A 22,154-nucleotide genomic window follows, 5' to 3' on the forward strand; every position below is an offset into this window, starting at 1 on the left:
TTAGACTTCTTTCTGGTTGTATGGCTGGATTTTTTTGTGGTGGTTTATTTGGAAATAAGGGTGAAGTCGATGAGAGACATTAATGGATTCCTAATTGATGTTTCAGTTGCAGTCAGGTGTGGGTGTATAGAAGGTGGTGAGACAGAGTGTCTTCGCACCCCACCGCCTATTCAGCTCTTTCTGTTAAGACATTAAAAAATAAGTTAGCAGTGTTGTCTTATCTTAATGAGCAAAGAAAGTAGCTACCCAAAAGCTTTTGCTCCTCTCTGTGTAGAAAGGAAGCTGGTGAAGATCAGTGGTGAACTGGTGGAGATCAGTTTTTAAGAATTATTTGTGAAGGGGTTTGTAGCAGAAAATACTGAAAACTGGAAAGCAGATTGAATGTAACATTTCTGCTGTTTTTTGTCTGCTGGGAAGTACACTGAAAATTCTGGTTTTAATTTTTTTATATACTGTAGTTCAGAGAAAGCCTTCTTTTAAACATCTGCTTTTTTTAAACAACTGCTTTTGTGATACTCTAAAAAAATTATTATTATTCTTTGGTTTATTTTTCTCTTCAGTTATTAAATCATATATCTTTAGGTTTAATGAGAAAAGATACTAATGTCCAACTGTTTTGTGTATTGATAGGAAAGACTAAAAAGGATGCACTTAAGCAAAGCTCTCCAAACAAGGAAAAGGACACACCCTGGAAACCAGAAGCCAAAAAAATTATGTTGTCACAGTCTGGTCTGGAAACAAAAGCATGTGATGCAGAACAGTGTAAAACAATGGTGATGCCAAGTGAGGATTCACTTATGTCCTCAGCTGGGCATCAGCAAGAGCAGTCTCCGTCTCCAAAAGAGAATCTCAAGTCTTCCAGGAATCCACGGTCTGCTTCAAAAGCTTCTCAGCATTTAGTTCACAAGAAACAATCTGTTAAGCAGAAACATCCAGGGGGTACAGTAGCTAAGAGACTGGCAGGAAGTCCAAGGAAGAAGCTCAAAAAAAATGGCAAGAAAAGTAGTGATAAAAAACCTCAGTTACAAAGAAAGGAGATTTCTCACAGTGTACCCAGTGAAGAAGAGCTTGAAAGCGAGCCTGCAAAATTGGATGAGGTGTTTGCCTCAGTCCTGTATCAGGAATTAGAGACTTCTGTGATTCAGAACTTGGCTAAGTCTGAAAAGCCTAAAAATGTATTGCAGACATTGGAGTCCATTGGTGGTGCAAATTACAAAACTCCTGTAAAAGCACTACAGCATGTCATAGGCAGCGTGAAGAATTCTGAAAAGAAACTGCTGTCAGCTAAGTCTTCAGGGAAGATACCCGAAAGGAGTCACTGCAGAAGCAGTGAAGGTGTTTGCTCAGGCCCTGAGGACGATGAGTCTCAAATGGATTCTGACAGCTCTTCTGTACAGGAAAGTACAAGGGAAAACCGCAAGTTATCAGATGTGAAAATAAAAAGAAACAAAAGAAAACGCTACGCACAGCACGGACTAAAGTATGTTTATTTATGTAATTCCTTACAAGTGCAGTATAACTTGGTAGATAATTAAATGCATCTTGTTAACTTCTAAGCAGTAATCGCCAAACTGAATAGCTAATAGGGAAATCAAATGGTATAATCAACATCCTAGTCACAAAGGTGGGTGCCGAATCTAGTGTCTGCTTGTACATAAGGAAATTTGTGCTGGATTTTTTAGTGTGTTCCTTTGAGACTTAAGTAGCAGATACAGTTCAAAACCAAATAAAGTAAAAAGCCCCCCAACATGCACACAAGCCCACCACCTGTAGAATGATCTCACTGTCAGGTTTGTTTCTTTGTTTATAAACAGAAAAAATAGTGTTTTAACTCTTCAACTATATTTATTTCTGAAGAATTAACTTTACTACTGATTGGTAATTAAAAGACTAAGTCTGTTTAACCAGTCTAATTGAGATTTTATTCGCTGCTCTTTGCAGTGCTTTTTAATTTTTTTTTAATGAATCTGTTCAGTACATAATATTATTGACGTACAGGTTTCTTTTAGTAAGCAAAATTGACTTAACAGTAAACCTAATAATAGTACATTTTTCTCTTCTAGAGATTCCATTGCAGCTCAGAAGCCTACATGTCACGAAAGGTGATTTCCTGAGCTGTTTGTAAAACTAGCATTTAATCTTAGTTCTGCCCCACTGAGACAGAATAGCTGCTTGGTACTACTACTGCGTTTTGTGTTCTGTTACTGAAGAACCTAGTAGAAAGGAATTGTGATTCATGCGCTAGGTGTTTAAATACCATGCTAATACAGTTAATTAATAAATAAGGAGTCATAGTAAGTTACTTGCCTTTGAGGATTTTTTTTTCCTTTGAGGCTTGCTTCCACATTAGTACATCATTTTTGAACAGAAATACTAGTGCTCCTAGAAATAACTACTGTACTAATAAAGTTGCTGTTAAGCAGAGTATAGAACTGTATCTATATCCTGCTTATATGTATACAATCCAGACTTTTGTTTGTGCATGTGGCTATGCATGTATCTTCTCCTTTGTGGGGTGGGAACTTAATAACAAAGCAAACAGGAGTGGTCATCTGTGAATATATTAAATTCTTATGTTTTAATTCTACTGAAAATTTTAATTTAGTGAACCTGTTCCTGACTTGGACATATTTATAGTGCAGCTTTTCAAATCTAGCATTGAAATGCACCTTTTGGAGAATCACCCCTGAACTTCATTGGCATGGTAAAAGCAGTGAAGCACAGCCACAGATAGGGGAAGGTGGAAAAGTTAGGGATACTAGTGCTAAGGTCCTAATAGAGGTCCTGTTAGAAATTATTTGATTGCTAGAGAATCTTTGGTGGAGTTACATATATGTTAATTATTGTCATTTTACGTGGAAAATTTTATGTCAGAATGCATACTACAAATTACAATTGCAAACTGTTTTATTGTCCTTTCTTTACAGTATGCAAATTATTCTTTAAAGCAATTCCGTAATCATGTTCTGTGGAAATAGTTTGGAGGGTAGTGCTACAGAGGAGAGGAGAAGTTCTGTTTCTTCTCAAAGGGAGATAAAAGAAGAAATTGATAAAAGGTTTTTAAGAAACCTGTTTAGAGGGAAGGTGTGAACACTAGTTTGTCTGCCTAATGACCAAGTAGAGAAGGAATTGATGAATTTCAGTCCTGTGACTCCTAACTAGCGGTCATTTGCTTCAGTGTCTAATCAGTGCAGACAAGTTTAGAAGGAAAAAAAAAAAAACATCTCACGTGATTTGAAAAGAAATCCCTTAAATTTGCGATTTTTGGTAGTGCTGTAATGTTGCTTTGCCATTTAACATATTCAAGCAGTGTATTTTTTTTACCTTTGAAGCAGGCCTGTTCTAGAACATTGTGATAAATTTGCTTCCAGCAGTCAGTCTTCTGAACAGGATGATACATCTTCAGGTAATGTTTAAAGTTATTTTCTTTCATTTTATGTATAAGCTTCTTATAAGTAGTATTTCATGGTTTAGTAATTTCTTAATGTTGTACTCTGCTTGTCCAGGATAAGAAATGCATATTGTAATGGCTCTGGTCACCTCTGCCAAAAGCTATGATACAGTATTCAGGCTTTACCATGTGTTAGCTTTGGAGGGACAAGTACTATGTGGTTTGTAATTAGGCCTGCCAGGATGAAGTTACCCTTCCAGAATACTTTGAATACAATTTTTAGGCTTGGTTTGTACCAGTTTGGTGTGTTGCCATGTGATGTTACTTGATCACTTCAGGCCAGATTGTACATCTTTATTGAATCATGGCTGGTTTGCCTAAAAATCCTTTGCTTTTTTTCCTTTTAAGTTCCCCTACATAAGTTGCACATGTTGTCATAATGAATATGAACCACATGTTGTCATAATGAATATGAACCCTAGGGACAGGAGATCTTTTTGTTAGTGTTTTAGAGCCAGTTGTGAATGTTACTCATTCATGCAGTGTTTTCTTCAAAGACCTAGTTTTGTATGTGTTCTGATAAGAAGGTTGTTCTAAAGTCAGACTTGAGTGGTATAAAGCTGAGTGACCTTAAACTATGAGCAATAAAATGGTATGTGTAATTATAATTTGCCAATGTTTGTTTTATCAAAGGAAAAGGCCTGGGAAATATTTACTTGAATGTATAGTTTTCATGTAATTTTCAAGCTTACACTGCTTAAAAGCTAATTGCACATACTGTTTATCTACACTGGGTTTCATGTATGGTTAAAGGAAAAAGGACTTCTGCTTGTATTGCCTTTGGTTGCTTCTAGTGGGTAGAGTGAATAAAAGTCAGGAATAGTATATTCTTATAATTGTGGGTTTTGAATGTGTTTTCAGATAATTCTGAAGGGTTGGACAGTAAAATACATCATCTATTGTCAGACGAATTAGCAAGACATAAAATAGGTAAGATTATTTTAAAGTATCTTAGTGTAAGTGCATAAATACAAATGCATTTATATGTAAACTTCGATGTAAACTTTGCCGAGGGAGACACAGGAAGGCACCTAGAAATGAGTTCATATGTTAGTATTTACAGATAAGGCTTGGTAGTTCATCAGTGTACATTAACTCTGCTCTAATTTTTAGATTACTTTTAAAACTTCTAGTATTTCATTTTTATTACTGTATTCAACAGTTATCTTTTTAACTGTCACATTTTTGTTTTTCATGTAATATTAAGTCAAGACACTGCTCACAGTTCAATGAGAACAATAAGAGTTTGGTTTTACACAGTATAGCTGAGAGTGCCAATAACCTGCCTTCTGTGGTGGTCTGAGTCTAAATAGGATGGAGCAATGGGCAAGCAATCAATTGTAGTCCCATACTAGAATGTTTTATTGGGTTTTAGTCACTTCATTAGTATATTATGAGCAACACTATAGTTGTGTCTACCTTCAAAAACTATTGCAAGTTATTTACCATTTTTATTTTTAGTCTTTAAATATTCTTGACTAATTTGCTGTCAATTCTCGGGGGGCTTTTATTCTTTCTTACAAACACTAGAATATTGAATGTTACCGTATTCGTATATAGCAGCTTAGACAAATTGAAAGTTGAGACTTAGTAATAAGTAAGATAAATACCTGAGAAGTCTTGGAAATGTGGGGGGTTTCTGTTGGCAAAAGTGCTGTTCTCCTGGAACTTGGAGATTGGACTTAAGAATCTCGAAACCAAGAGGCTGCTTGTGTATTCTTTGTTACTGTCCTCTTGCACTACCAAGGCAGTGCCTTTTCACTGTTGCTAATGAAATCCTTCACATTTAGGCAGGGTTCTTAGTCTTTGTTTAGAGTTGGTGTCTGCACAGTTGTGCAAAGTGTTCAACACTGTCCCACATGACATCCTTGTCTCTAAGTTGAAGAGACATCAATTTGATAGATGCACCACTTGATGGATAAAGAACTGACTGGATGGTCGCGCGCAAAGAGTTGTGGTCAATGGCTCAATGTCCAGCTGGAGACCAGTAACGAGTGGTGTCCCTCAGGGATTGGTGTTGTGACCTGGAATGGGCTGCCCAGGGAAGATGTAAATGCTCCATCCCTGGCAGTGTTCAAGGCCAGGTTGGACAGAGCCTTGGTGACATGGGTTAGTGTGAGGTGTCCCTGCCCATAGCAGGGGGATTGGAACTTGATGATCTTAAGGTCCTTTCCAACCCTAACTATTCTATGATTCCATGTTTGCTGCTACTTGTGCTTGAGTCTCTAATGTTCGTATCTCAGATTTACTAATGTATATAGAATGAAATCTAATATGAAGGCAGCATGGTGACTTTAAGAAAAAGGAGAATAAATATTGATGTATGCAAAAGAATGCTTTTGGCAATGCTGATTCCCTTTTCCTGTCATGATAGCAGTTTGATATAATTATCAGCTGGGAAGTGCTGACCCCCCTGATATGGAACAACAGGAAAGGATATGTAATGTTTTCCATTTCCCAATTTTCCTTTCATATTTAATGTAAATGATTTCATCCTTTAAATTAGTAATGCCTTCCAACACACCTAATGTTCGTCGGACAAAAAGGTTACGGCTGAGACCTCTGGAATATTGGCGAGGCGAGCGTGTGAACTATACGATGAGGCCTTCAGGTACTACTTCCAAAATACCTATTTGCTTTCTCCTGGTGAAGCAGTAAAGAAAAATCTGTGGATTGATCTTGTGCTGTGAAAGCTTTGAGGTTCTTAACATTTGGTAATTTGGTTTAGAAAGTGGATCATTTATGATCCACAGCTATTTAGTCAGCTTTCTGTGTAGTCCTTCTTCTCTCCTGATATTCCTGTGTCAGCTAGAAATAGTATCAGCCTTGCCTTAACTGTTTAGAGAAGAACAAAACGTTTCTTTCTGCTAGTAGGTTTATTACGTCAAAGATTCTGTGTGTCACCGGAAGAAGAGGGAGTCTACTGGATCATTCATTGGATCATTTCCCTTTGTGTGGGGATTGTTCTCCACAGTAGATATTACAGTATTTTATCTAGTCTCAGTGTTAAATTCCTCAAAGTGTTAGAATAGATCTTCGGGATCTGATCTGAATAGATCTGATGTTCTCAAGGATTTTATTTTTTTTCTGACAGTTCAGCCTATTTTAGTCCTTTCCTAATCAACCAGTCTGCTTGAAAATCAAATTTTTTTATGTCCCTAAAATTGATGTTTTGTCTTAAAAATTACTTTCATGTCATGGATTTCTGAAATGTTCTTTGACTGAAATATGATCAAATTCTTTTGAAAAAAAAAGTCTCAAGATGCATTACACTCCAAAATACTTGAAGTTGAAAAGCTTTCTTGTTCTGGCTTTCTACAGCGATCTGAAAATTTCAACATCAAGGAAATATATTCTCAACTGAAATGCATGTTGGTTGTGCAAGTCTGCATTCTTGAAAAATTATTGTGAGTTAATGAGCTTTTTTTTGTTTCAGGAGGGCTTGTGATTAGTGGAATAGTGTGTCCAGAACCAGAACCTCACAGGAAGATTAAACTGAGGAAGGATGGTCACAAGCAGAGAAAGGATGAAACAAGTACGGAAACAAATATGAATACAGACTTTTTTCTTTTGATACTTAAAAAAGAAAAAAGAAAATACTCCCATTTCTGTAAGATTTCCCTGCTGTAAAAAAAAAAGAATCTCTCTGGGTAATAAATATATTAATGTGATGATATGGAAAAACTGTTCTTATTGTATTTATAGCAATGCTGTATAATCTCATGGAAACTTTAACATTTCAGCATTACGAAGGAAGAGGTATACTTTTGGCCATTGATGGGAGACAGGATCCTGGTCTAGATCAGCCTTTGCTCTAAGTAGAGTCTATGTTTTAATACAAATCATTTGCAGCCCATGTAAACCTGAGCTGGTAGTGACTGTTCATGCTGTATTTTACAAGGTGCTTTAGGTGCATTTGAACTGTCTTCCAGAAGTGGTAGATTTCCTCTTTAACAGACTTTCACCCTTACAGGTAATCTTTTGCTTGCATCCTTGAATTTTAAGTGATGCATATAATGACCATCAGCTGAGTAGTATTTCTAGGACATATTCCTAAATTTTATTGATATGATAAAAATATTGTGTTTATAGCTATATAGAGAGTTGCAGCTGTTGCTGCTTCTGAGAGAGAGATGGTTATGTTGAAACAAAGCTATTTCAAACAAGTTTCTCCTACCCTGACTGTTGTGGCATAAGAGTACTTGCTTAAGCCATGAGTGCTATATCAGTCACAAAATGCTAAAGCCTGCTTTTTAACATCCATGTTCTGACTGCATTTAAGGACATTTCCTGTGCACTACGGAGTTTAAATTGTCTGCTTAAGAGAGCTCTGCAAGAGAGCTTTGGGATATTTATGCTGTCATGAACATTCTCCAGCGTCTCTTTTCTATTTGAAAAGTGTAAGGTTGTCATCAACTCTTAGGCTGTTTCCTTCTCTAGAAAAATCCTTTTTATTATAGAAATAGTTCTCTGATTTACAGCTTCAAGTGAGATTCCTTTAATGGCATTTCTTGAGAAAAGGAAAATTGAACACGTGCTTATTCTTTTGAACGCTTTATGTCTTAAGTCTCCTGATGCCCATCAGCAGTAGGTAAAAGGAAAAAACTTGCTCTTCATACATCATGTATTTTATATCCTCTCAGCATCTGTTGCTAGAAACGCACTTCTCTTAAAACACAGATCCTTTAAAATAAATACTGTTATCAGTAGCATAGGATATATAGTTGGCATTCCCCTGGAAAATTCTTTAGGATTTTAGAGACCCTTTATCTATTACACACAAAAATAATTCCAATGAAAACTACATTTTTGGAGAATTGTTAAGGAAAGTTTCTCTTTATTTCAAGAAAGTGTATTCAGTCTATTTAGTCGCTTAAACCAAATTTAAGTACTTATGTGTGAAATCTAAAGTTGTAGAAAAGTTGTTAAATAATCAAGTTTTTAAAATGTAGAGTGATTATTTTTGTGTTTTTTGTTATGGTGGGTTTTTGTTTTTTCTCAGGAAGTGAGATACCTCCAAATCTGGATCACAGCCTAGCTGATACTTCTAAGCCAACTGTTGTAGTGGACCCGGTAACAAATGAGGAAGTACTTCTAGGTGAGTTGAGGGTGTGTGACCAAGAGCCTATCTGAATTCTGTAGTAAGTATTTAGACCGATAAGAAGTGTTCATGCCACATGGGGCATAAAAGGGTGAGCTGTTGAAATACTCATCGCTCTTCTGGAGAAAATTCTGGCGGAGAGACAAAAAAGCATCCTGATTTTTCATCTAAATACTGAGTCTACCTTTTGGGGGGTGTTGCACTGAAACAATATGTAATGCGTAGGATTTAATAAGTGGTTACTGAGCTAATAACAAGACTAATTATGCGTTAATATTAATGTTGATCTCCTGGACCTTCTTATAGAATGTGTTAACACTGAAAGCAGTAACGCATGCTTCTTCAAAGACGAATCGGTAGAAATATATAAAAATTTGAATACATCTGCTTTTGCCACTGGTAAATTGATTTTGAAACCATTTAAAGAAAAGGGACATCAGTTTGTCCACATGGATACAATAGTAAGTATGATTTTTTCTGATTTTTATAAAATGGACTATGTAAACATAAAATCTTTGGTTAGAAGTGCATGGAACATTGGTATGTTTTTCAGGGTTTTCTCCCACTATAATGCAAATTAATACAGAGAACATAAATGAATCATTTCAGTTGTGAAATCAGTTATAATGAAAGGAACTTGTTATAGGCACTCTGCATGCATGTTGCCCTGCTTTGCTTCACATTAAATCTGTATGTCAATGAATACTTTCTTCTGGATCTTGCAGGCAAGATAGAAGTATCTAGCTTATCTGGTTTCTGATTTTGTTACAGCATGTATGCAAAACAAAGAGTATATTTTCTTGGATAACTTCCTTAAATGTTTGCAGAAGAAACATTGCTAACTTTAAAACTGTTTGGCTTTCATTAAGGCTTTCCATATTATCTGTGGCAAAGTTCTTGTTACCTTACATAAGACATCATATTATCTGACTACAGGGGACTTTTTCTATGTTCCAGCAGGTATGTACATGTGTTTAAAACCAGTCTATTGGACATAGATGAGACTTGGTTAGCAAGCTGCTAAGCAAAATAGAGCTGAATTATGAGAAAAGATATCTTTGAGTAGAGAGTGGAAAAACATAGGGTTGTGAAGACAGGAATGTGACCCAAGACTGGATATGAATGCAGTGGTACAAACACTCACGTTTATGTGAGTTGGCCTCAAAGTTATTTATGATACTACCGAGTTCTAAGAGTGAATTTCTCTTGGTATTCTGGTGCTGTCCCTAAACTATAGTGTTGGGGAAACTTTAAAGACAGCTTAATATATAGCGGTCGCTAATGTAATTGTTTTGGTTGCTATGTGTTGGCTGTTTTTTTCTACATATAATTGTGAAAATCCGTTTGGACCAGTTCATCACCTTTTGCACTTTATGCTTGATACGTAAAAGATGCAGAATGTCTAGTTGAACTGGTTGTAACTCCATATGGGTTGTTGAGAATTTAGTGATTTTGCCCTTCTGAGATAAAAGTAGAATGAATTCCTCTATATGGGAGATTGTTCTTCAGTGGGTAAGATGCAAGTAAGGAGAGTCTGTAGTAGTTGTAAAGCAGGCAATTCATGGAGCTGTAGAAAACTTTTGTACAGCTTTCTTGTGAAGAGGCTATGTTAGAAAATGACAAGGTACCACTTGTTTTTCCATTAACTTTTCCACCAGAACATCCTGATTGAACATTGTCCAAATAATGATTGATGCTTTGAAGCTGTTTTCTCTTTGTTTTAGTTTTAAAAGTACAGGGGTCTCCAGAGACAATTTTGTGGTTTGCTCTTTGCAAAAGCAGATTATAAAAACTGCTGAAAGTTCTGTGGGGCCACAAGAATCTATACTTCATTTCCATTCTTACCTGCTTCTTGATGGCCTCTCTCATATCGCTGAATAGGCGATGCATTGGTTGTGGAGGGTGATCTCTTTGTAATTTCATCAAGTGTGGCTGTAGACAAATGTTAGGATGTCGATTAGTCCTGACATTCAATGCCTTTTAGATGTTTCCATATTTGTGGTTGTGTTAGTATGCAAATCTATGAGTGAAGATCTTCAGTCCTTGTGTGGGTTTTACGGAGATTTTCTGTAGGAATAAATGAAAGTTAATTCAGTCACCTGAAAATTTTCTTGTGGGCTTCAAGAGGTGAGAGCTCAAGCCTGTTACATACTTTTCAGTAAAAATCTTCTCAGCGGCTTTATTCTTAGCACAGGTTAGAATAAATGAAACTAGCTATACTGCTTTTTATCTCTTTGAAATGCAATGACATGCCTGTAAGAGCCCCTTCTACAGTAGGGGCTTATATTCCTTCTGTTAAAATATGTGAAATAGAAATACATTTGTCTTAAGAGAGGACTCAGAAATTACTACTGGCTTCTAAAGAAAACTTTCTCTGTTTTTATTTGTAGGAAATGGATATAACATACGTAATCTTCTGAATAAAGAAAGTGTTCTTCTCTTCACACAACTCAAAAAAGACAGGTGAAGAACTTACTGCAGAAAAATTTGAAACACTTGTAAAGTTTTTGTATGTTTCCAAGTTCCTTTTACGTACAAAAAGTGATTGAGTGCACCCAGCTTAACATTTCAAATTGATGCAAAGCAGCTGAAATTAATGGAAGAGTTAAGAGCAAAACCAAAAGAACCTCAGTAGTTGGCGAATGAACAGGAGTGACACACTGAGGGGCTTCACTCTGCATCAGTTACTGTTCTTGTGTTATCCAAAGACAGAAAGATGTACATGTAAAATATGTGTGTAAAGCACGTTGGTGATCCAGATTGTATGCCTCATGTCCCCTAAAGATGCTCAGCACTAGAAAAAATTCTGACATCTTCAGCTAACTTTTGGTAGTCTTAATGTCTGCTTGGTACAAACTGTTTAGAATGATCTCTGTTTAAATGTAGGACCATGCTGTTCACGTTCTTGTCTAGGAGATGGGTTGCTGGAATCTTGGGTGTTGGGGTACAGCCACCTTCTACTATGTTAATGACATGTGTTTCTTCCTTGTTTAGCAGATGTGTGGTTAGTGCCTCAAACTGTGAAATGGGAGCTCATAAGTAGGAGCTTATGAGTTGTATATTTCGCATGGAAACTATGGCTTGATTAGCTCTGAACACTGTGGATAGCTTTATTTTGTGTAGCAGGGACAAGTCATTGCCAAATGTATTACTTTAGTATCTCCTTTTGTTTTGCTTGCTGTGTTCCTGGATAATAATGAGGACCTTTGGGAAAACTGTAATTATACTGTATACTCCAGAAGCCAAGTCTAGACAGCAGATGGTATACGCAGCGTTTGTCTCCCAAGCTCTTTCAGGTTCCTTCTGGCTGAAGATAAGGATAAACTGCAGCTATTTTGGTAGGATACTTTCTCTCAGTGGTCACTGGTATTCTAGAAGAGAATGAGATAAGGAAAATTGAAAAGGAATTGTAAACTTTAAGGACTTCAGGATTGAGTGCAAGCAGCCTTGGCCATGATCTTTATGCTATATCTTAAGTATACATTAAAGTAGAAAATATGGCTTTTTTGCTTCCCTTAAGCTTTCAGCTGCCAGCTAACTTCGTGTGTCTGTGAAAGGGCTCGGACACCAAGATTATGATACATCCAAGCTCCCTTTTAGACTGGGGAGCTTGAGGTGGTGTTTTTCATTTTTTTTATCATACTCTTTCAAGCAGTATGCTCCTATGAGTAGTGTGTATATAGGCCGACAGTGGAAATACTTAGTAGAAGTTATGTGGCATTTGCATCCATGGCTAAACTCCGAGAAGGTGAAAGAGGAACATGCCTATTGCCATTTACTTCTTCCTCTGTCTTGATATGAACTCTTTGCTTCCAAAGTTCAGACTGCACAAAAGGATCTTTCTTCTTTTTTTTCCCAGCCTCAACTTTCATAAACAGTTTAAAAGTTGAAATTATAATTAAAAAAAGACATTAAGTTACCGCTGATAATTTGATGTTTGCAGGTTTTCTAAATTTTGGGCTTGGGTTGCTCTTTTCAAGGTCAGCAAGCTTCAAATACTGTCCCTTCTGTATTGGAGCCATACCAGCTACCAGATGGGCACACAAGCTGTTTCCACCGCTTGAGGGGATCCTAACCACTAAAACATTTTAGTTTAAGTCTTTCAGCTCCTCAGGCCTTCAGAGGTCTGGAAATTTGCCACTTGGAAAACAGTACATTAGACCAAAGATCCTCTGCTCTTCACCCAAGCCTGTCTTCCACCTTTCAGGGCATGGATGTGGTGGTCTTTGAGCCCAGCATCTCATTGATTCCACATGAAGGTCAGAACAAGACTACTTTTCAGTTGTGTTAAAGGCCGGGGAGTTACCCTGCAAATTTTCTTCTGCATTACCTGTCTACATACTAGATAGCAGAGGGATATGTGCTTAAGGGGTCAGTGAACATGTATGGACTATGTATGGAGCTCATGGCTCTAGAAGAAAGTGCGTATGTATGTTGTGGTGGAGCTTAAGGCAATTTGCTGCTCTAGCAATGTGTTCTAGTTCAGTTGGCTCAGATGAGAGGTGATACACACTCGTTTTATAGGGCACTGATGTCTCTTCCTCCACTGCACTATACTGCAATTTGGCAGGAAGGTTTTGAGTGGGTTTTCTTTTGGGTCTTGAGTAAATGATGAGAACTATGTCTTTCAGGGTATTTTCTTAAGTAGAAGTAACATGTGTGCAGACCTTTTCCTGATACAGGCTGGAAGTGGCAGATGTTCAAGAGCAGGTTTGAGGTCAGCATGCCATGAATGCTTCTCTGTGTTTTCCTAATGTTATGGCTGGGAGTGTCAACAGAATAAGGCAGTTTTGGTAAAGCTCGTAACTTTTTATGCCAGATGGTTTTGTTACTTCCTGGCTCATTGGTTTCTTGAGAGAAATGCCCTATATAGTTTGCAGAGAATATTTTGTAGTCGGAACAAACAAAGTGTTTGTTTTTTCTTTTTTTTTTTTTTTTTTAAATGCATCAAAATCAGTTGTGCCAGGTGTGGTGATGTATGTAGGATGTTGCTTTAGTTTAGCACCAATTCCACGATTTGTCACTAGATGGAGCTTCAAGCTCAGCCGTTTGGCGGGCATGGCTGTTAAGTTGGGTTTGGTTTTTGAAAGAGAAGAGGAAGGAATGTGTTACAGGTGGAGATAAATTCAATTCAGTTCTGTTGCAAGAAGGCATAAATCATACTCCATTAACATTAGGACCTGGCACTAAACCTTGTTAAATTTGTTCTGTTAGCATGTATGTTCTACTAGGAGCCACTTGCTCAAAGTTGTCTTCTAAACCATCACTATATACAGTGGGAGTTGAGTTGAGCTAGGTTGCTCGCCATTTGTCTGGATTGCATTTTAGTTTTTTTCTTAAACTTGACACTTGTAAAAAACCTTGTTCCTGGTCATTAGTCTGAATATAGTGTGAAGAGGTGCAGAAGAATATTCTGAGTTCCAGGACACGGGTGCTGAGTTGTGTCGTGTGGCAAGCAAGAACCAGTTGTTAGAAGAAACTGTTGATGTTTCACCTCTACCTGGACTTGCTTTGTCTCCTGCTTTCTACGCTATTGCTACTAGTAGTTGTGGGTAACCTTTGATAGTTTAATTTTTATAGGATATTGCAAAGAAAGAAAAAAAGCCTCCTCTGAAGCCTTATGTATATGTATGATTCGTTTTATCAGTAAATTTTTTATTCTGTTGAGTAACCTAACTCCCACTGACTATTGCTGTGATGGTTTCAAATAGTTATGTGTCAAAATTTGTTAGAATTGGTAAAATGCTAAATTAATAGCTCATACAGAGCATGTTGTGGCCTGGAGCTTAAATATATATTCTTAGGGTTTCTGTAATGTTATTTGCCTGTTGTAACTTTTGAAACAGTTTTTAAATTACTTCATAGACTAAAATGGTTTGCATATTCAGCTCAGACAGCACAACTTTTTACTTAGCATCAGAGTACAGAACATCACCTCTAAAAGTAGTAGAAATCTGAGCCAGGTTTGTGTTAAACTAGGCCAAAGATGGTTAGCCAGCATTACCTGCTGTGGAGTGAAGCTGCGATCGTTGTTGAGAAATAGACTGGTTGGCCTTTCCTGTTGCTGTGTGGTACTCATGCTGCTCCTCAAGGGGATCACTGGTTTCTGTCAGCAGTAATTGAGAGAGCTGGAAACAAAAATATGTTTCATCAACTTCATGTTAGTAGGCCTAGGTCTTCTATGGTAGGTATTATGGTAACAACTAGAGGCTTATTTTAGGGAGGACAATTGAAAATGTCCCACCAGAATAAAAGTCATATTTTTGAAGGTTTTGGCTCCCTTTGGAAAAAAAAAAAGCTAAGCAAAAAACAAAACAAAAAACCCCCAAAATATACTGGTTAGTAGGTTCTTTTGAAAACCTTTTTGTAGTTTCATTTGCTTAGAAAGCTGTTCCTGTTTTACTACACAAAGTTGTTTTGCAGTTTAAAGCAGCAGAAGAGTGGTTGCAAAACTGTCAGATACCTGTGCCCATATGTACTTATACAACTTTGTAAACATAAAATAGGAGAATATGAGCTGAATAATTACAGAAAAATATCACCAATAAAGCAAACTGAAGCACATATACAATTTCTTCTGGTTTCAAGTACTGAATTGCTTATCCGCAGAGATTTTTAAATTAACATTTGGTGAATGCAGTAAACTTAAAGGGCTATTTCCTCATTTCACAACAGCTGAAAAGACATTTCAGCATGAAGGAATATTTCTTGCACTTCTACTGATGTATAGACTCTGCATAATGTCTTTTGTAATACAGGATTTACTTGAATTGGTGATTGATTGCAGATAATACATCTAACTGAAGAGTATGGAACATGCCTCCTTAAGGATATTGACAGCTGTTGTAACTGGGTATCTTAGTCTTTCCAAGCTGGTACGTTTCCTCTTCAGAAGAGATTTTGAAGCCAAACCTTTCTCAGGTTGCATGGAAAAGCTTCATTTAGGATTTGCCAACCAAAGTGATTCCTATGGTCCAGTGTTAAGATGAAAACAGTAGTTGATCATCAGTCAAACCAGTTGGCTGCAAGATTATTAAGGAATGAATACACTAAAAAGCATGCATGCAGAACTGCTCTGCATTCTTCAGCTCATCCACAAAGCTCCTGGTTTGATGTGCTTAATTTAAACTCCTGTGCCAAAGTAAAGGCGCACGCAAAAGATAGTAAAACCACCTTTACTTTGCACTTCTTTGCAGTTTTTTTCATGATTGGAGTACCAGAGGGGCAATAATTGAAACAAGAAGCTGAAAGAAACAAAATATTTACTTTCTCAGTCTGACTGTTCAGTTGAGATGCAAATCTTAAAGTGTTTACAGAAAAGCATATTAATGTCCAGGGTAAGGTTTTTAATTTCTCTTTCCAGCTTGATAGGGAAGGACTTTTAAATTTGAAAATTGAAGGATTGCAGTGCTGTTGATGATTATTTAGGAAGTTTATTGAATGGGTGCAGTGGATCTTAACTCACATTATTCTGTTTAGTTTACTATTTTTCATGGTCATGGTGTTTGAAGTTACTGAAAACACAGGAAAAGGCAACAGTGGCTGAAATTAGAATTGATCAAGATGGCAGCTGCATGGCAGTGCTGTGTGCAGGCGTCTTCTGGAATCAAGGTACTGTAAAGATGGAGATGAAAGGAAAGATGGTGAGGAAAGGACTGAGATGGCAGGTGTAAACATAATGAAGGGCAATAGTAGTGTCTAAGGGTGCTGCAGACTGGCTTGTCTAGGTTCTGGAAAGGATTTTCAATAGAATTCAGTAACTTGGAAAAGCAGAACATAGACTTCTCCAATCAGTAAGGGAAACCCCTCTGATGTTGATACCATGAGAATACGGCTGTCTGTGCTGCACTTGTGATTGGGGATTCTAGTTGTGCTATGATCACTTGTGTTTAGGAGCATTATGTCATCTTATCTAGAACTGCAGGATTCAGCTAATGAACATGATGTATAATCAACTGAACAAGAGTCCTGAACTTCCTGGGTTTTATCCTTTCTTTATGTTAATATCACTTTTGTGTTGTAGCACAGAAGGGGCAATTACAAGAAATGAAAGTTAATGATGATGGGTTTTTTTCAAACACAATCTGAACTTGAAATTTTATTGCTGACAAAGGGGGGGCTCCCCTAGGATGCAGTAGCCTACATGCATGCTGGAGAAGCTGAGCACTTCTCCTATATTAGACTTAGTGTCAAGTCAGCTCTGAGGCTAATTAATCAAAACAAATTTACAATTAAGCCCAGGAAGGAAGACTAATTAAGTAGCCAGTTAAGAAAAAGTGCTGAAGGAGGGAGCAACCTTAACGGGAAAGTATGAGACTCTCAGTATTGGTCCGTGAAGGACAATTAAGTGATAATTGCAGAGGTTTTTTTGCATCCAGCAAATGCTCTCAGACTCCTATTAAGGCTGATTTTCTTCATATTAGCAGAAGCAGACATTTGCCTGGTGAGCAACTTAGCTTTACTCTGTGCTTTGATGGCAATTCATAGGTAAAGCACAGAGGTCGCTGCAGCAACGTATTAGAACACAGCTGCCAGACTTGAACAGTATTTTAGCTAGTGAAAAAGCGCCACTGTGTTTTAAAGACAAAGCGACTCTAAATGTCTGCATTATTTGCCTCTTCACTTTGTGGGGTACAGAGTCCATCTTAGCATCCTGCTTAACCTTTCAAACAAACTACATTGAGTGAATTCACAAAATCCAGCAGGTTGGAAAAGACCTTTAAGATCATCAAGTCCAACTGTTACCCCAGGACTGCCAAGTTCACCACTAAACCATGTCACTGAGGGCCTAGTCTGCATGGTTTTTGAACACTTCCAGGGACAGTGATTCCGCCACTTCACTAGGCAGTCTGTTCCAATGCCTGACTACCATTTTGGGGAAGGCATTTTTCCTAATATCCATTCTAAACCTCCCCTGGTGCAGCTTAAGGCAGTTTCCTGTGAATTAACAAAATTTAGAATAGCTTCATTTTGTTCAGTTGCTAACTCAAGTTCACAGAAATTATTACCTTGTCATGAAAGGGCTTCTGTTGCTTACATCCTGCAGCCATGCTGCGTGGAGTATTTCTGTGTGGAAAAAAAGGAAAAGGGGGAAACCATAATAGTAATACTGCTTTTACTGAAAATAATTTAGCTTCTCTTCTGAAGGACTTTCTCAGCTTACAAAGGTCATCTCTGGTGAGATGCTGAGGGTTGCAAATGAGGTGCATGCCCCTCCTTGCTCATTTCCATGCAATGGTGATGCTGGTTAAGTACGAAACCTGTGTCTTACTTAACTGGATGCCTGCATAAGCTAAGAATTTGCTTAAATGTCCACCTTTGGGTTGTTTTTGCTGCGCACTTATCTGGAACCAGAATTATTTTGGAAATTACAAAGAATGGGTTTCCTCAGGTATTTGAACAAGTGCTGGTAGTAATTTCCTCCATGAAATTAATTCCATGTGCGCATGCTGTGTCCTGCTAGGCAGGTTGGCAGTTGTCTTGAAGTATCTGTCAAAGTTGCACTTTGTCTCCTTTTGGTTTGCTTTTCTTCCTTCCTCTTGGAGCAAGCTGCGAGATGAGATTCACCTGCCGCTGTTACAGCTCAGGTGCTGTATCCAGTTTCAATCTGCTCCTTCTTTTCTGTCTTGCTGCCTAAACTAATCTCTTTACCTTCTTTGGATGCATTTCCCTTACTGAAGATAAATTTTTTTGTCTTTGTGTCGCAATGATTTCATCATTTTTCTAACTCAGTTCCAGGTATTTGAATTATTTTGGAGGTGTTCTTGTGCCTGAGGGTTCCTTTGCTACTTCTCCTTCAGGCTTTGTACAGGGCCTGGCAAAGCTCCCAGTTTCTCATTCAGAGAAGTGATGCAAAACTTCCTTTGGCCTCCATTGTTTGAAAGACTTTTGTGCAGTTTTATTCCCATGAAGGTCAGCTCGGGATGTCACTGGAAAGGTGTTTGTTACTGTTGTCATCTGCTGCTTGCAGAAGCAGAACTGAGGCTGCTTCAGTCCTGCATGATTGCCCTTGAGTCTGGTCCATCTGTTGAGGTTGGCTCCACAGTGCTGAAAGGATCCATCCCAGCACCTTTTGCCCTGGCCAGACTTACCCCAGAGCATTGTAGTGTTGTGCTTTTAGCTCCTCTTGTAGCAGTAATTCAGCGTGCTGGTGGCTTGCTTTGCTTTGGCACAATCTTGCTGTGGCTGTGCCATCATTTGGGTGTCATGCCATGTGCCAATTTTGCATTGGCAGTCTGGTCCCAGCATTCACCTGCTCGTACATCTTCATTCCTCTTGCCCAGTGGGAATGCCATTTGACACCAGCTGGTTTTGGAACATAGGTCTAGCGTGGTGGTGTGTGCCCATTGCTGCAGATATGGATGTGGACATGTGTGCCCCCTCACACCCCATTGCTGTCTGACTGTTCTGGTAAATGCCAAGAGAATCTTCTTGGGTTTTGAAGTTTCTGTGGTTTCTAAGGAGGAACCTGGACTAAATAAGCTGGAAGAGCTTGGTGGCTCTTCAGGATTGCCTTCATGTATTTCTCCTAGAGACAGAGCTAAGACCTCGTTAGGCTTATTGGGCACATCCTTCTATGTGGAACAGCTCTGTCCCCAGAGCTCAGAACCTGTTATCTCTCTTCCTACTTGCTGCCTGCAGATGGGAACGTGTATTTCCCAAGTACACTTGGCATCCTCACTCTTGCCACCGTGGTTGCTGCGGATGGGTGAAGAGGTACAGAAGAGATCAGGCAAAAACTCACATATGGGGGAAAAGAGCTTATCTGAATCCAGGGCAACTGGTTCATGGTGGGCCTGCTTTGTGCAGGGGGTGTTGGACCAGGTGACTTCCAGAGGTCCTTTCCAGCCTCAGCCACTCTGAGAAATTGAAGATTCCCATGCTATGGAAGCTGCTCTTCTGTAAGTTTAGTTCATGCTTGTCTTGGGAGGACCCACACGCTGTACGCCTCAAGTGGAGGTCCTTTTCTGTGTCATATAGCACGCTGGGAATAAGCGGCGTGTGAAGCTGCCAAGCCATTATCCATCATATATGGGAAGTCATAGCACCTTTGCACAGAGGAATGTGTTTGTTAGAGACCACTGTTGCTTAAATTAAATTAGACTAATGTGCTTTTTTGAGTGTAATTGAAATGGTACTGATATTTTTATTGATTTGCCACTGGAGTAGGTGAATGCTCTAATGTCCTTGCTGCTGTGAGTACAATTTGTAGTGGTTCCACTTTACTGTCTAGTAGCCCTGCTAATGTCATGGCACAGTCAGATAGGCTTTTTTAAACTGTGTTAATTTGAACTAATTTCTATTCTTTTTATAATTTAGGCCAAATCCACACAGCATGTTGGAGACATAGCTCTGCCTGCAGACTGAAGATCAGCTGCTGCAAATGAGTTCTGAGGAACATTGTAACTACCATCCGACTGGCAATACACCCCAGCTTTAAGGGGCACGTTGTTTCATTGATCTTAGAAGGTATTTCTCCAGTGTAAATTATAAATATGTGATTTGTTACAAATTGTTTTTAATTTTGTATCAATAAATATTAAATAATGCAAATCAGTTTTGATTTATTTGATTTTTAAATCATTTAGGAATTAATTTTCTAGTAGCTTGTGTGGTTTTAAAAATGCAGGTAACTGCAGGAGTTTGACTTGTAAATATTTATAAATAATGTGAGTTACCTTGAGTGGCTTCAAGGATGTCACCAACAGTGAAATCTTTCATGTGCTCCACTGGAGTTCATGGAAACTCTTAGAGTGAATTTGACAGTAAAATATTTTTCATAGAATGGAACTGTAGAATTGTTTAGGTTGGAAAAGACATTTAAAATCATAGAATCCAGCCATTAACCTGGCACTACCACATCTGTCACGAAGTGCCACATCTACACCAAATGCCACGTGTTTTCAATACCTCCAGGGGCGGTGACTCACCCACTTCCCTAGGCAGCCTATTCCAGTCCTTGACAACTCTTTCAGTGAAGAATTATTTTCTAAAACCCAGTCTGAACCTCCCCTGGTGCAGCTTGAGACCATTTCCTCTTTTCATTTGTTACTTGGGAGAAGAGACCAACCGCTACCTCACTACTACCTCCTTTCAGGTAGTTGTAGAGAGCAATACGGTCCTCCTGAGCCTTCTCTTCTCCAGACTAAACAATCCTAGGTCCCTCAGCCATTCCTCATCACTCTTGTACTCCAGACCCTTCACCAGCTTTGTGCCCTTTTCTGGACCCGCTCCAGCACCTCAGTGTTTCTCTTGTAATGAGGGGCCCAGAACTGAACCCAGTGTTCCAGGTGTGGCCTCACCCCTGTCAAGTAAAGGGGAATGATCACTGCCCTGGCCCTGCTGGCCACACTATTGGTCATACAGGCCAGGATGCTGTTGGTCTTGTGTGCCTGAGCACAAGCTGGCCCATGTTCAGCTCTGTCAGTTGGCACCCCCAGGTCCTTTTCCAAATAGCAGCTTTCCAGCCATCCTTCCCCAAGCCTGTAGCATTGCCTGGGGCTGTTGTGACCCAAGTGCGGACCTTGCACTGAGCCATGTTGTTATATATATTAGCTTTAAAAACCTTGTGTCCCTCGTTGACAGTTGCTTTGATACCAGTTCAAATCGTTGCTGCTCCTGCCATAGCTATAGAGAAACTCTGGGTTGAAATGTTGCAGACTTACTTGGTTTTTAGGTTAATTGTAGACAGAGCTACATTCTGATGCAGTGTTGCGATCATCCAGTGCTCTTCAGATTCGGTTTGTGGTGACTTATGCTGTCCTCTGTGTTCTCTGTGAAATTTTCAAGGTGTTTCCATTTAGCTGGAGATGGTACTCCCTGAGAGTTACCTATTACGGCAGGTCTTGCATAGTCATCAGAATGAAATAAAATGAAAGCACCTCCCATCCCTTCGGGAAAATATGCTCCATTAGTTTTTCATTTGCCAGGAGCATCAGTTTTAATATTTTTCCCTTTTACTTTGTCTCCTGGGAATATCAGTCTGCATAAGTCTATTAATTCCACAGCAACAAGCTCATTTGCTCAAAACCTGTACTGGGGTAGTAAAAATAGGTCTCCCTAGGAATGATTTAAAATCCTAACTGGACTACAAGCATACTACACATCATGCTGCATAGTGGTGGACGGTTGGTTTTGTTTGGTTTAAAGTCTCTTTGCCTCATCTGAACCCACTGTTTTGATTGCAAGCAAAGTGTTGTGGAGTTGTCCAGCATTTAAGCACTGGAGTCTGGGTCAATATTAAAACAGTTCTGGAACCAAAACAATTTTTGGAGGTGAAAGGGTAAGGAAAAAAAAATCTTCTGAACAAGAGTGTAATGTGTTACGAATGACAATGTGCGAACTTAAAATGTTGCAGAGAAGGGAGCAAGAGGAGTTTTCTACTCTTTTTCTGTAAGCTTCATTTACAACATCCACTCTCATCAACCTTTCCCAAGCAGCGCGTCATTGTTTTGCTGGTAAGAGCCTGGCTAAAGTGCAGGCTTTTGACCAGCAGTTCTCAATTCCAGTAAGTATTCACCATTAACTAGAGCCACAGAGAATGTGTCTCTGCTGCTCTGCTGTCTGCTATGTGGGCAAGTGTGTGCAATGCTTGTGTCCCTG

General features: G+C 38.7%; 1 protein-coding gene across 1 annotated transcript in view; it reads left to right on the plus strand.

Moving 5' to 3' along the window:
* The window catches only part of CENPC (centromere protein C), a 28,160-nt gene extending 8,052 nt beyond the window's left edge, over positions 1 to 20,108 (plus strand). The window contains exons 9-19 of the mRNA XM_062620656.1: positions 631 to 1,480; positions 2,064 to 2,102; positions 3,333 to 3,406; positions 4,313 to 4,381; positions 5,958 to 6,062; positions 6,888 to 6,986; positions 8,454 to 8,549; positions 8,859 to 9,013; positions 9,422 to 9,512; positions 10,943 to 11,015; positions 19,872 to 20,108. Of these exons, the coding sequence (XP_062476640.1) occupies positions 631 to 1,480; positions 2,064 to 2,102; positions 3,333 to 3,406; positions 4,313 to 4,381; positions 5,958 to 6,062; positions 6,888 to 6,986; positions 8,454 to 8,549; positions 8,859 to 9,013; positions 9,422 to 9,512; positions 10,943 to 11,015; positions 19,872 to 19,902 (1,682 nt within the window). The 3' untranslated portion in view covers positions 19,903 to 20,108. The remainder of the gene's footprint in view (positions 1 to 630; positions 1,481 to 2,063; positions 2,103 to 3,332; positions 3,407 to 4,312; positions 4,382 to 5,957; positions 6,063 to 6,887; positions 6,987 to 8,453; positions 8,550 to 8,858; positions 9,014 to 9,421; positions 9,513 to 10,942; positions 11,016 to 19,871) is intronic.
* The last annotated feature ends 2,046 nt before the right edge of the window (positions 20,109 to 22,154 follow it).

The sequence above is a fragment of the Pezoporus occidentalis genome, unplaced genomic scaffold, assembly GCF_034315485.1.
Source record: "Pezoporus occidentalis ecotype Australia unplaced genomic scaffold, CSIRO_AGI_Poc_V1 ctg222, whole genome shotgun sequence".
NCBI lineage: Eukaryota > Metazoa > Chordata > Aves > Psittaciformes > Psittacidae > Pezoporus > Pezoporus occidentalis.